Raw genomic sequence first — 13,873 nt, 5'->3', positions numbered from 1 at the left:
TGTATATTATTAACCGCCTGCTGTGTTTTTACAGCAGACACCTTATTGCAGACTGCAGTGTGCTTCTGAACCTCCCTAAGGGGTTGGGAACGAGGAAGTACACACATGCGCATAGAAATATATCTTTAGTTGAACAAAATGGAATACAGCATTGTGGCTGAAGTTCAGAATGACACAACGTCATGCAGACAACATCTACACACCTGCATTACAACACTGACAGCTTTGTCCTTTATAAAAGGACATATCTGGGTGTTTTTGGAGCCTTTGTGTTTTTTCGGGGCCCCCATACTACACAACGAGGATGAGGAAGTGATCTGCTTCCTATTTGGGTGTTTTTGAAGTATTTGTTCATGTTTGTATCAGAGCTCCCATACTACACAACGAGGATGAGGAAGTGATCTGCTTCCTATTTGGGTGTTTTTGAAGTCTTTGTTCATGTTTGTATCAGAGCTCCCATACTACACAACGAGGATGAGGAAGTGATTTGCTCAGGTTTCTCAAAAACATGTGAAATCACATGGACCCTTCTATAATATGCCATTTACATATAAAAAAATGTGAGATTTGGTTATAAAAAAGGAAACTTCTCCTTTAAATGAAGTCCTGAATCTACATGCTTTGTTCTAGTATGATTCTGACTCTCTCTCACCTGTGTCTTCTTGGCAGTGATGGGTGTTTTAGCCTCCTGCTTCAGTTTGCTGTCCTGATGGGAAGGGGGAGGGGCCAGGGAGTCCGGGAGGCGGAGCCCAGGATGGGAACCGTCCAATAGCTTCACATCTGATCCTGCAGGAGTCAATTGATTGGTTGATACAGGTGACCTATTCACTGTGAAGAAATTCTAAAATAGAGACACTCTACCGTCGAGGCAGAGACACAGACAAATCTCTGCCGCTCTCTCCCTAACGCTTCTTACACACACACACACACACACACACACACACAGGTGTGTGTACTCACTGTGTGTGTGTTTGTTGTCTTGTGGTTTGTGGTGTCGCTGGGCGGGGCTGAAGGGGGAGGGGGGCAGCACCGGGGAGGGGAGCGGCTTCTCCTCTTTCACCCTCTGGTTCTGCAGTGAACACACAGGGTTAACACACACACACACACACACAGGTCCTCTTTAACCCTTAATAACCCCCTCTGGTTCTGCAGTGAACACACAGGGTTAACACACACACACACACACACACACACACAGGTCCTCTTTAACCCTTAATAACCCCCTCTGGTTCTGCAGTGAACACACAGGGTTAACACACACAGGTCCTCTTTAACCCTTAATAACCCCCTCTGGTTCTGCAGTGAACACACAGGGTTAATACACACACACACACACACACACACACACACAGGTCCTCTTTAACCCTTAATAACCCCCTCTGGTTCTAGAGAGAACACAGAGTTAACGCACACACAATGTACAGTACACAAACACACACACTGTACACACACACTCTGTGTACTCACAGGTTTCTTGGGCTGGGAAGGGGACTGTCTCATTGGTGGGAACTGAGGCATCAGGGGAGAATGTATCATCAGAGGGGAGGGGCTCTCCCTACGAGGACCTATCACAACGGGAGAAACACCAGTATGGAAAATAGTGGGGTAGAGGTCTTCACGGATATACCCTAACCTGATTACCTGAGATCCAAACAGTCTGAAAATATGTCAAATACCGACCAGATCCAATATTATATTGATGAAAATAAATATCCTCTATATGTCACATTTGGTGCACATGGCAGTTGGTTCAGTCAAAAGCATAAATCAAGTCAAAACAGTTCTGCTGGCTTTGAGCAGCAATGAAGACCCATTTTTTATCTGATATAGACCCGACCCAATTTGGATCTGATTCCCCCTCATCTCGGACATGCTTTGGGTTGGATCTGGTCCACCTCGGATCCGAATCGACTTGGATATATCCTGTCTGTGTCGAACGGGAAATTTCACGGATCCAATTCGGTTCTTCCTTTTTCGGGATCCAAGAATCCCTCTAGTGGGTGTTGTCTGTCTGCGTGTCTGTCTGCGTGTCTGTCTGCGTGTCTGCCTGCGTGTCTGCCTGCGTGTCTGCCTGCGTGTCTGCCTGCGTGTCTGCCTGCGTGTCTGCCTGCGTGTCTGCCTGCCTGTCTGTCTGCCTGTCTGTCTGCGTGTCTGCCTGCGTGTCTGCCTGCGTGTCTGCCTGCCTGCCTGCCTGCGTGCCTGCGTGTCTGTCTGCGTGTCTGTCTGCTTGTCTGTCTGCTTGTCTGCGTGTCTGTCTGCGTGTCTGTCTGCGTGTCTGTCTGCGTGTCTGTCTGCGTGTCTGTCTGCGTGTCCGTCTGCGTGTCCGTCTGCGTGTCTGTCTGCGTGTCTGTCTGCGTGTCTGTCTGCGTGTCTGTCTGCGTGTCTGTCTGCGTGTCTGTCTGCGTGTCTGCATGCGTATCTGCATGCGTGCGTGCGTGTGCTTGAGTGTGCGTGTCTCATCTCTCCTACCTGTATTGAAAGGCTCAGTTTTGATCCGTGGTGATGGTTGTGGATGTAGTATCTGCTTGAGCCCTTTCTGTGCCGGGTGCATGGTGCTCTGTTGCTGGGGGAACGACATCCCCTGTCCCGCCTGCTGCATGTGTGAGTGAGGGTGTGAGTGAGGATGTGAGTGAGGGTGTGAGTGAGGATGTGTTGCGAGCCTCTGCTGTTGCTGGGTTGGAGCGGCCGCTGCCTGTGACTGAGTCTGCATGGCCTGCATGAGCTGAGACTGGACCCGCCCAGGAGACTGTGTGTGGACCGGGGTCCGGGACATGAGCTGAGACTGGACCCGCACAGGAGACTGTGTTTGGGCCGAGGGCCGGGACATGAGCTGAGACTGGACCCGCCCAGGAGACTGTGTTTGGGCCGAGGCCCGGGACATGATCTGAGACTGGACCCGCTCAGGAGACTGTGTGTGGGCCGGGGGCCGGGACATGAGCTGAGACTGGACCCGCAAAGGTGACTGTGTGTGGGCCGGGGGCCGGGACATGAGCTGAGACTGGACCCGCACAGGAGACTGTGTTTGGGCCGGGGGCCGGGACATGAGCTGAGACTGGACCCGCACAGGAGACTGTGTGTGGGCCGGGGGCCGGGACATGAGCTGAGACTGGACCCGCACAGGAGACTGTGTGTGGGGGTGTATGTGTGCCGGGGGCCGAGACGACTGCAGGTACATGTGCACCTGGCTGAGCGGGAGGGGAGGGGTTTCAGAGTTAGTGGGCACCGCCTCCTCGTCGTCCTCAAATAGGGCTTGAGGGGGTTGGGCCGAGACCCCCAGGATTCCGTGGGGGGTGGGGGGAGAGGGGACACAAGGGCGAGGGAGGGAGGGTTGGGGAATGTGGAGGGAGGGCTGGGGGGGAGGAGGAGCGGAGGAGGGGGGAGGCTGAGGGGGTTTGGGGGCCACTCGGTTGCTGGGGCGGGACGGCTGCTGGGGGAGAGCGTTGTGGAGTGCTACAGAGAGAAGGGAGCGAGGAGCGAGAGAGAAGGGAGCGAGGAGCGAGAGAGAAGGGAGCGAGGAGCGAGAGAAGGGAGGGAGGAGAGAGAAAGAGATGAGAATGGGGGGAGAGGGACAAAAAGAGTAAGTACAGAAATAAATGATATTTCTAAAATCTAAATGTTTCATTAAAACCAAAACCCCTCGACACAATGAAGTGTATGTGTGTGTCTGTTCATCCACATACCTGGGGAGAGCATGACGGAGGGCATGACGGCCTGCTGGTTGAGGAAGGGCTGTGTGCTCTCAGAGGTGTGTGTGGCCGGGTGTGTGTGTGTGTTGGCAGCGTTGAGGTGGGGGGGTCCGGCGGCAGGGGCCCCCAGTCGATTACGGCGGGGCTCCCCCACTTGCTGGCTCAGATGGGGGGCCAGGAAGTGAGCTAGGGGGTCAAAGGTCAAAGAGGACTCCAGAGAGGTCACGGGGACAGTGGGGATGGAGGGAGGAGGAGGTGGGGCGAAGGGGTGTTGATGCTGCTGCTGGGGGGGTTTGGACTGAACTAGGGGGGTCTGGGGGGAGGAGGGGTCCAGAGGGGCAGTGATGCTGACCCCGCCCCTGCTGGACTGGTGGGGTCTCTTACAGTATATATTGCTAGAGGAGGACTTTTGCTGCTGGGGGGCCAGCCCTGAGAGAGAGAGAGAGAGAAAGAGAGAAAGAGAAAGAAAGAAAGAGAGGGAGAGAGAAAGAGAGAAAGAGAGGGAGAGAGAACGAGAGAGAATGAGAAAGAGAGAGAGAGCAAGAGAGAGAGCAAGAGAGAGAGCGAGAGAGCAAGAGAGAGAGCAAGAGAGAGAGCAAGAGAGAGAGCAAGAGAGAGAGCAAGAGAGCAAGAGAGAGCAAGAGAGCAGGAGAGAGAGAGAGCAGGAGAGAGAGAGAGCAGGAGAGAGAGAGAGCAGGAGAGAGAGAGAGCAGGAGAGAGAGAGAGCAGGAGAGAGAGAGAGCAGGAGAGAGAGAGAGCGGGAGAGAGAGAGAGCGGGAGAGAGAGAGAGAGAGCAGGAGAGAGAGAGAGAGAGCAGGAGAGAGAGAGAGAGAGAGCAGGAGAGAGAGAGAGAGAGCAGGAGAGAGAGAGAGAGAGCAGGAGAGAGAGAGAGAGCAGGAGAGAGAGGGAGCAGGAGAGAGAGAGAGAGGGAAGGAGAGGGAGCAGGAGAGAGAGGGAGAGCAGGAGAGAGAGGGAGAGCAGGAGAGAGAGAGGGAAGGAGAGGGAGCAGGAGAGAGAGAGAGATCAGGAGAGAGAGAGGAGAGAGAGAGAGGAGAGAGAGGAGAGAGAGGAGAGAGAGAGAGAGCAGGAGAGAGAGAGGGAAGGAGAGAGAGAGGGAAGGAGAGAGAGAGGGAAGGAGAGAGAGAGGGAAGGAGAGGGGGAGAGAGAGACAACATAATGAAAATGATGTGTGTACAGGGCTTGACATTTAGGTCAATTTCCCAGCGGCACACCGGGCCAGTGCCAACTGAAAGCTACGGGCCCGAACGGAAAAACTATTGGCCCAGATCAGGGGAGGAGTGGAAAGAGGTGAAAGTAGCCAATAGTCTAAAACTATAATAACCTACCCTCCACACACAAATCATTACACTGTAACTTAATATCATATTGACATGAAAAAAACAATCTCAAAAAGGGTGTTATTGTTAGTGACTGAACAGTGAGCGGCTTGGAAGACTCTGTAACATTTGTTTTTGTTTGCCAAACAAGGTTCAGTTTTTCCTCGTTGTTTTCACTCTCAAAATCTCACCTTGTTTCTTTCTGACAGCTAAATTGGATGTTCTAAGTCCACAGCAATACTTTAAAATCACACCAGGAGGCCACTACTTCTGAGGTCCGGGGAAAAAACTAACAAAAACCACACTGAAGTTCACCTTTAATTCAATTGCGCACCGAGGAAGAGACAGTTGTGTTTGGCTAGTGGCGTTTCTGTACAATGCCCACCGCATTGATAGAAATCATCATGATATCATTCTGTCAGGTGGTCCTACTTCACAGACGACATTTAATTAAGAAGGTTTTAGGGGGAAGCATTTAGAAATGACTGTCTCCTGCATGCTAACTCTCTCCTGCATGCTAACTGGCTCCTCCATGCTAACTGTCTCCTCCATGCTAACTGTCTCCTCCATGCTAACTGTCTCCTCCATGCTAACTGTCTCCTCCATGCTAACTGTCTCCTCCATGCTAACTGGCTAACTGTCTCCTCCATGCTAACTGGCTAACTGTCTCCTCCATGCTAACTGGCTAACTGTCTCCTCCATGCTAACTGGCTAACTGTCTCCTCCATGCTAACTGGCTAACTGTCTCCTCCATGCTAACTGGCTAACTGTCTCCTCCATGCTAACTGGCTAACTGTCTCCTCCATGCTAACTGGCTAACTGTCTCCTCCATGCTAACTGGCTAACTGTCTCCTCCATGCTAACTGGCTAACTGTCTCCTCCATGCTAACTGGCTAACTGTCTCCTGCATGCTAACTGGCTAACTGTCTCCTGCACGCTAACTGGCTAACTGTCTCCTGCACACTAACTGTCTCCTGCACGTTAACTGTCTCCTGCACGTTAACTGTCTCCTGCACGTTAACTGTCTCCTGCACGCTAACTGTCTCCTGCACGCTAACTGTCTCCTGCACGCTAACTGTCTCCTGCACGCTAACTGTCTCCTGCACGCTAACTGTCTCCTGCACGCTAACTGTCTCCTGCATGCTAACTGTCTCCTGCATGCTAACTGTCTCCTGCATGCTAACTAGCGACACAACAACAGGCACACAGAAACAGGCTTTACTTCTTCAGAAAGATACACAAATCCCTGATGCATTCTGTCGTTCTACTGAGAGCTGCTTCACAGCCAGTTGACTGAGAGCTGCTTCACAACCAGTTGACTGAGATCTGCTTCACAGCCAGTTGACAGAGCTGCTTCGCAACCAGTTGACAGAGCTGCTTCGCAACCAGTTGACAGAGCTGCTTCGCAACCAGTTGACAGAGCTGCTTCGCAACCAGTTGACAGAGCTGCTTCGCAACCAGTTGACTGCTTCGCAACCAGTTGACTGAGAGCTGCTTCACAGCCAGTTGACTGAGAGCTGCTTCACAACCAGTTGACTGAGAGCTGCTTCACAACCAGTTGACAGAGCTGCTTCGCAACCAGTTGACAGAGCTGCTTCGCAACCAGTTGACTGCTTCGCAACCAGTTGACTGAGAGCTGCTTCACAGCCAGTTGACTGAGAGCTGCTTCACAACCAGTTGACAGAGCTGCTTCACAACCAGTTGACTGAGAGCTGCTTCACAACCAGTTGACAGAGAGCTGCTTCACAACCAGTTGACAGAGCTGCTTCACAACCAGTTGACAGAGCTGCTTCACAACCAGTTGACAGAGCTGCTTCACAACCAGTTGACTGAGAGCTGCTTCACAACCAGTTGACTGCGTCACAACCAGTTGACTGAGAGCTGCTTCACAACCAGTTGACTGCTTCACAACCAGTTGACAGAGCTGCTTCACAACCAGTTGACTGCTTCACAACCAGTTGACTGAGAGCTGCTTCACAACCAGTTGACTGCTTCAGAACCAGTTGACTGAGAGCTGCTTCACAACCAGTTGACTGCGTCACAACCAGTTGACTGAGAGCTGCTTCACAACCAGTTGACTGCTTCACAACCAGTTGACTGAGAGCTGCTTCACAACCAGTTGACTGCTTCACAACCAGTTGACTGAGAGCTGCTTCACAACCAGTTGACTGAGAGCTGCTTCACTACCAGTTGACTGAGAGCTGCTTCACAACCAGTTGACAGAGCTGCTTCACAACCAGTTGACTGAGAGCTGCGCACTCCTGCTGCCCGACGTGATACCCCACTCAAACTATGTATTATGAGCCGTGTGTGTGTAGTGTTGTGTGTGTTACCTGTGTCGTCGCTGTCAGAGGAGTCACTGCTGCCTGATGAAGATCCTGTCTTCATCTTCATCACACTGGTCACCTCCAGAGCCTTCTCTACTGCTTCACACACACAGGATGGGTTAACACTCTCTCCCTGGATGGGTTAACTGGTCATTCTGGTCAATATTATTTCACCATCTCTCTGTCTCCTTCTCTCCCTCTTTCTCCATTATTTTTCCACCACTCACTCTCTTCCTTCCCTCCCCCTCGCTCCTTTTTACCTGGCTGTGATATCTTCTTTCTAAGGCTGGTCCAGACATATTTCTCAGGCTCTCTCCCCCTCCCTCTCTCTCTCCCTCCCCACCTCTCTTACCTGGCTGGGATTTCTTCTTCTTTCTAAGGCTGGTCCAGACATATTTCTCCGGCTCTCTCCCCCTCCCTCCCTCCCTCCCTCTCTCCCCCTCCCTCTCTCTCTCCCTCCCCACCTCTCTTACCTGGCTGGGATTTCTTCTTCTTTCTAAGGCTGGTCCAGACATATTTCTCAGGCTCTCTCCCCCTCCCTCTCTCTCTCCCTCCCCACCTCTCTTACCTGGCTGGGATTTCTTCTTCTTTCTAAGGCTGGTCCAGACATATTTCTCAGGCTCTCTCCCCCTCCCTCTCTCTCTCCCTCCCCACCTCTCTTACCTGGCTGGGATTTCTTCTTCTTTCTAAGGCTGGTCCAGACATATTTCTCCGGCTCTCTCCCCCTCCCTCCCTCTCTCCCCCTCCCTCTCTCTCTCCCTCCCCACCTCTCTTACCTGGCTGGGATTTCTTCTTCTTTCTAAGGCTGGTCCAGACATATTTCTCAGGCTCTCTCCCCCTCCCTCTCTCTCTCCCTCCCCACCTCTCTTACCTGGCTGGGATTTCTTCTTCTTTCTAAGGCTGGTCCAGACATATTTCTCAGGCTCTCTCCCCCTCCCTCTCTCTCTCCCTCCCCACCTCTCTTACCTGGCTGGGATTTCTTCTTCTTTCTAAGGCTGGTCCAGACATATTTCTCCGGCTCTCTCCCCCTCCCTCCCTCCCTCTCTCCCCCTCCCTCTCTCTCTCCCTCCCCACCTCTCTTACCTGGCTGGGATTTCTTCTTCTTTCTAAGGCTGGTCCAGACATATTTCTCAGGCTCTCTCCCCCTCCCTCTCTCTCTCTCCCTCCCCACCTCTCTTACCTGGCTGGGATTTCTTCTTCTTTCTAAGGCTGGTCCAGACATATTTCTCCGGCTCTCTCCCCCTCCCTCCCACTCTCCCTCCCTCTCTCCCTCCCCCTCCCTCTCTTACCTGGCTGGGATTTCTTCTTCTTTCTAAGGCTGGTCCAGACATATTTCTCAGGCTCTCTCCCCCTCCCTCTCTCTCTCCCTCCCCACCTCTCTTACCTGGCTGGGATTTCTTCTTCTTTCTAAGGCTGGTCCAGACATATTTCTCCGGCTCTCTCCCCCTCCCTCCCTCCCTCCCTCTCTCTCCCTCCCTCTCTCTCTCCCTCTCTCTCTCTCTCCCTCCCTCTCTCTCTCTCTCCCTCTCTCTCTCCCTCCCTCTCTCCCTCCCTCCCTCTCTCCCTCCCTCCCTCTCTCTCTTACCTGGCTGGGATTTCTTCTTCTTTCTAAGGCTGGTCCAGACATATTTCTCCAGCTCTCGGAGCGTCGAGGGTTTCAGCGTCTCAAAGTCGATCTCTATCTCGTCTGGGTTGGTGTTCTTGAGCGATGGCTCTCGTGATTGGATGATGTGGACGACGCGGCCAAGCTTGTCGCCGGGCAGTTTATTGATGTCCAGACTGAGCTGGCGTTTCTCCTCGTAGGACATTGGCTTACACCTGTCAGCTGCCCCGCCCACAAACACACCTGGTACACAGACAAGTACATTAACATTTTTGAAAATAATCTTTTTTTTTTTTTTTTATCTTACAAAATCTCTCACTCACTCACTCACTCACTCGTGTCATCTTCTGCCTCCAGCGAGGCTGAGGGGGCAAGGGGGGTGGAGCCGGTCTGACGTGGGGCGCCCCGACTGTTCTTCATCATTTCTTTTTTACTGTGGAGAAAGAGAGAGATGAGAGCGAGTTGACAGAGCGTGTCAGAGAGAAATGATTAATCAATCAGAAACCTCCACTGTCTATCCTGGGTTTATCCATCCTACCCAGATGTCTCTACCTGGGCTTCTCTCCATCCATCCTACCTGGGCTTCTCTCCATCCATCCTACCTGGGCTTCTCTCCATCCATCCTACCTGGGCTTCTCTCCATCCATCCTACCTGGGCTTCTCTCCATCCATCCTACCTGGGCTTCTCTCCATCCATCCTACCTGGGCTTCTCTCCATCCATCCTACCTGGGCTTCTCTCCATCCATCCTACCTCGGTTTCTTGATCTTCTTGGGCGTGGTGACCGGCTCCTTGCTGTTTTTGCTCTTTCTGATTGGCTGGAGGATGGCAGGGGGCGGGATCTCCGGTGGCTCCTCCCCTCCTATCTTCTTGTACTTGTCTTTATTCTTCTTCTCCCTCTCTTTTCTCTTGGGCTTGGTGGCCTGGGGCGTGGACAGAGCGGCCAGCTGTTCGTGAACAGCTTTGAGCTGTAGGACAGAAACACAGGAGGATGTTAAAAGAGAATCACAATCCACTCAACTCTTTCATTTTCTCCACCCCTCTCTTCTTCTTTTAACGGTTCTGTGTTCAGGTGAAAATCCCTTGCTCTCTCTCTCCTCTCCTTCTGCCTCCCTCTCCTCTTCTTTTCCTAACCCCTTTCTTAATTATTTTATTCTTTCTCTTTGGGTGAGTCAGTGTCAACACAGTGTTTTATCCTTCCTACACTTTCTTTACCCCTTTCGCCCCCTTCACCCTCAGGAGATCCCATCTCCTCTCCCCCTCACCTGTTCCTGTAGTTCAGCCAGTCTCTGTGTTCTCTCGTGTTCCAAACCTCCCTCGGAGGATTCTGATTCCGACGAGGAGGAGCTGTCATCGGAGGAGGAGGGGGGTCGTGGGGCAGGGGGCTGTCTGGCCGAGGGGGTGGGGAGGGGGTGGAGGGTGGGGACGGGGAGAGGGTGGAGGGCAGGGGAGGGGATGGGTTTGAGGGCTGGGGAGGGGAGGGGGGCCGTCTCCTCAAGCTCGTCTGGCATTTTGGCAAAGCGCATCTCAAACACGTCCTGTAGAGAGAGAGAAAGAGAGAGCTTTGTCAATGTTAACACATGTTTCCCATGCCAATAAAGCCTCTTGAATTGAATTGAGAGCGGTCAGAGCTATGAACCATGGGAACTTTAGTCCGTGGCACTGTGAGATTTGTAGTCCATCATTCATCATTTCAACACTGTTTATGTTGACACCTGTCATTTGTCTGAAAGTGCTGTTGGTTGGTTGTATTGTTTGTTTGTTATGATTGTCAGATGTGTTGTAGTTGTTCACCTGTAGTTTGTGTAGTTGTTGTTATGGGATTTTTGTGTTTAATGACTAAAATATGTATACATTTGACTTAGATGTTACTGTATGAATGAAACTTATTATAATCATAATGCTGAATGTAATGTGTTCCTTATTAGAAAGAATGGAGTTATCTTCAGACAGGCTGGAATGCTGTGTTCCTTACAGGACATTCTGTCTCTACCCAGGGAGGGGAGAGACCTTGGGTTGGTTGCAGATAGTTTAACAGGTGGCAGACAGTAATGAGGCTGTGAACTGTATTGCCATTGTATTCTAGAGGAGGATGGACATTAAAACTTATGACATCATCTTTATTATATAACCTGATGTAAATTGTACTATGATTCAGTACTCTCGAGAATAAACGCTATTGATTGATTGATTTTAAGACTGGTTTCTGTCCATTTTATGCTGATAAGTATCTTACAAATTCTTATGTATGGACAGAGTGTTTTAATTGAATTGGTTGATAAACATAGGAATTAAAATTCCTTTAACAATGTGTAGTTTACCTGTAGTTTGCATGTCATAGCAACCATGTTGTGTAGTTTGCGTGCCATAGCAACCATGTTCTGTAGTTTACCTGTAGCTTGCGTGCCATAGCAACCATGTTCTGTAATTTACCTGTAGCTTGCGTGCCATAGCAGCCATGTTGTGTAGTTTACCTGTAGCGTGCGTGCCATAGCAACCATGCTGTGTAGTTTACCTGTAGAGTGCGTGCCATAGCAACCACGCTGTGTAGCGTACCTGTAGTTTGCGTGCCATAGCAACCACGCTGTGTAGCGTACCTGTAGTTTGCGTGCCATAGCAACCATGCTGTGTAGTTTACCTGTAATTTGCATGCGATAGCAACCATGTTGTGTAGTTTACCTGTAATTTGCATGCCATAGCAACCATGCTGTGTAGTTTACCTGTAGTTTGTGTGCCATAGCAACCATGCTGTGTAGTTTACCTGTAGTTTGCGTGCCATAGCAACCACGCTGTGTAGCGTACCTGTAGTTTGCGTGCCATAGCAACCATGCTGTGTAGTTTACCTGTAATTTGCATGCGATAGCAACCATGTTGTGTAGTTTACGTGCCATATTGACCACGTTGTGTAGTGTTGTGTCGTTTACCTGTAGTGTGCGTGCCATATTGACCACGTTGTGTAGTGTTGTGTAGTTTACCTGTAGTGTGCGTGCCATATAGATCACGGTGTGTAGTTTACCTGTAGTGTGCGTGCCATATTGACCACGTTGTGTAGTGTTGTGTAGTTTACCTGTAGAGTGCGTGCCATGTTGACCACGTTGTGTAGTTTTGTGTCGTTTACCTGTAGTGTGCGTGCCATGTTGACCATGCTGTGTAGTGTTGTGTAGTTTACCTGTAGAGTGCGTGCCATATTGACCACGTTGTGAAGTGTTGTGTAGTTTACCTGTAGTGTGCGTGTCATATTGACCATGCTGTGTAGTTTTGTGTCGTTTACCTGTAGTGTGCGTGCCATGTTGACCACGTCATGGTCTGGGGGGTTGTGTAGTTTACCTGTAGTGTGCGTGCCATATTGACCACGTTGTGAAGTGTTGTGTAGTTTACCTGTAGTGTACGTGCCATGTTGACCACGTTGTGTAGTGTTGTGTAGTTTACCTGTAGAGTGCGTGCCATGTTGACCACGTTGTGTAGTTTACCTGTAGAGTGCGTGCCATGTTGACCACATTGTGTAGTGTTGTGTCGTTTACCTGTAGTGTGCGTGCCATGTTGACCACGTTGTGTAGTGTTGTGTAGTTTACCTGTAGTGTACGTGCCATGTTGACCACGTTGTGTAGTGTTGTGTAGTTTACCTGTAGTGTGCGTGCCATATTGACCATGTTGTGTAGTGTTGTGTAGTTTACCTGTAGTGCGTGCCATATTGACCACGTTGTGTAGTTTACCTGTAGAGTGCGTGTCATATTGACCATGCTGTGTAGTGTTGTGTAGTTTACCTGTAGTGTGCGTGCCATATTGACCACGTTGTGTAGTGTTGTGTAGTTTACCTGTAGTGTGCGTGTCATATTGACCATGCTGTGTAGTGTTGTGTAGTTTACCTGTAGAGTGCGTGCCATATTGACCACGTTGTGTAGTGTTGTGTAGTTTACCTGTAGTGTGCGTGTCATGTTGACCATGCTGTGTAGTGTTGTGTAGTTTACCTGTAGAGTGCGTGCCATATTGACCACGTTGTGTAGTGTTGTGTAGTTTACCTGTAGTGTGCGTGTCATATTGACCATGCTGTGTAGTGTTGTGTAGTTTACCTGTAGAGTGCGTGCCATATTGACCACGTTGTGTAGTTTACCTGTAGTGTGCGTGTCATATTGACCATGCTGTGTAGTGTTGTATAGTTTACCTGTAGAGTGCGTGCCATATTGACCACGTTGTGTAGTGTTGTGTAGTTTACCTGTAGTGTGCGTGTCATATTGACCATGCTGTGTAGTGTTGTGTAGTTTACCTGTAGAGTGCGTGCCATATTGACCACGTTGTGTAGTGTTGTGTAGTTTACCTGTAGAGTGCGTGCCATATTGACCACGTTGTGTAGTGTACCTGTAGAGTGCGTGCCATGTTGACCACGTTGTGTAGTGTTGTGTAGTTTACCTGTAGTGTGCGTGCCATATTGACCACGTTGTGTAGTGTTGTGTAGTTTACCTGTAGTGTGCGTGCCATATTGACCATGTTGTGTAGTGTTGTGTAGTTTACCTGTAGTGCGTGCCATATTGACCACGTTGTGTAGTTTACCTGTAGAGTGCGTGTCATATTGACCACGTTGTGTAGTGTTGTGTAGTTTACCTGTAGTGTGCGTGTCATATTGACCATGCTGTGTAGTGTTGTGTAGTTTACCTGTAGAGTGCGTGCCATATTGACCACGTTGTGTAGTGTTGTGTAGTTTACCTGTAGAGTACGTGCCATGTTGACCACGTCATGGTCTGGGGGGTTGTATTTGTAACAGTTGGAGAACATCAGCCGGACATCAGCAGCAAAGTGCTGAGCGTCTCTGTACCGCCTGTTGTCCATCTTATCCTGAGGGGACAGAGACACAGTGAGGGGACAGAGACACAGTGAGGGGACAGAGACACAGTGAGGGGACAGAGACACAGTGAGGGGACAGAGA

General features: G+C 50.4%; 1 protein-coding gene across 8 annotated transcripts in view; it reads right to left on the bottom strand.

The window, feature by feature from the left end:
* Positions 1-13,873, bottom strand: part of LOC120019549 (bromodomain-containing protein 3-like) — a 45,947-nt gene that overhangs the window by 9,387 nt on the left and 22,687 nt on the right. For 6 of the 8 annotated variants that reach the window (XM_038962862.1, XM_038962869.1, XM_038962853.1 and 3 more), the window contains 11 exons: positions 13,654-13,782; positions 10,218-10,490; positions 9,706-9,920; positions 9,289-9,386; positions 8,936-9,196; positions 7,357-7,449; positions 3,681-4,115; positions 2,470-3,450; positions 1,468-1,565; positions 961-1,069; positions 653-786 (listed from right to left, as the gene is read on the bottom strand). In XM_038962862.1, the coding sequence (XP_038818790.1) occupies positions 653-786; positions 961-1,069; positions 1,468-1,565; positions 2,470-3,450; positions 3,681-4,115; positions 7,357-7,449; positions 8,936-9,196; positions 9,289-9,386; positions 9,706-9,920; positions 10,218-10,490; positions 13,654-13,782 (2,826 nt within the window). The other 2 variants (XM_038962877.1, XM_038962911.1) reach the window with 2 other exon arrangements.

The sequence above is a fragment of the Salvelinus namaycush genome, chromosome 2 (assembly GCF_016432855.1).
Source record: "Salvelinus namaycush isolate Seneca chromosome 2, SaNama_1.0, whole genome shotgun sequence".
Classification (NCBI taxonomy): Eukaryota; Metazoa; Chordata; class Actinopteri; order Salmoniformes; family Salmonidae; genus Salvelinus; species Salvelinus namaycush.
This window is presented reverse-complemented; position numbering and strand designations above follow the sequence as displayed.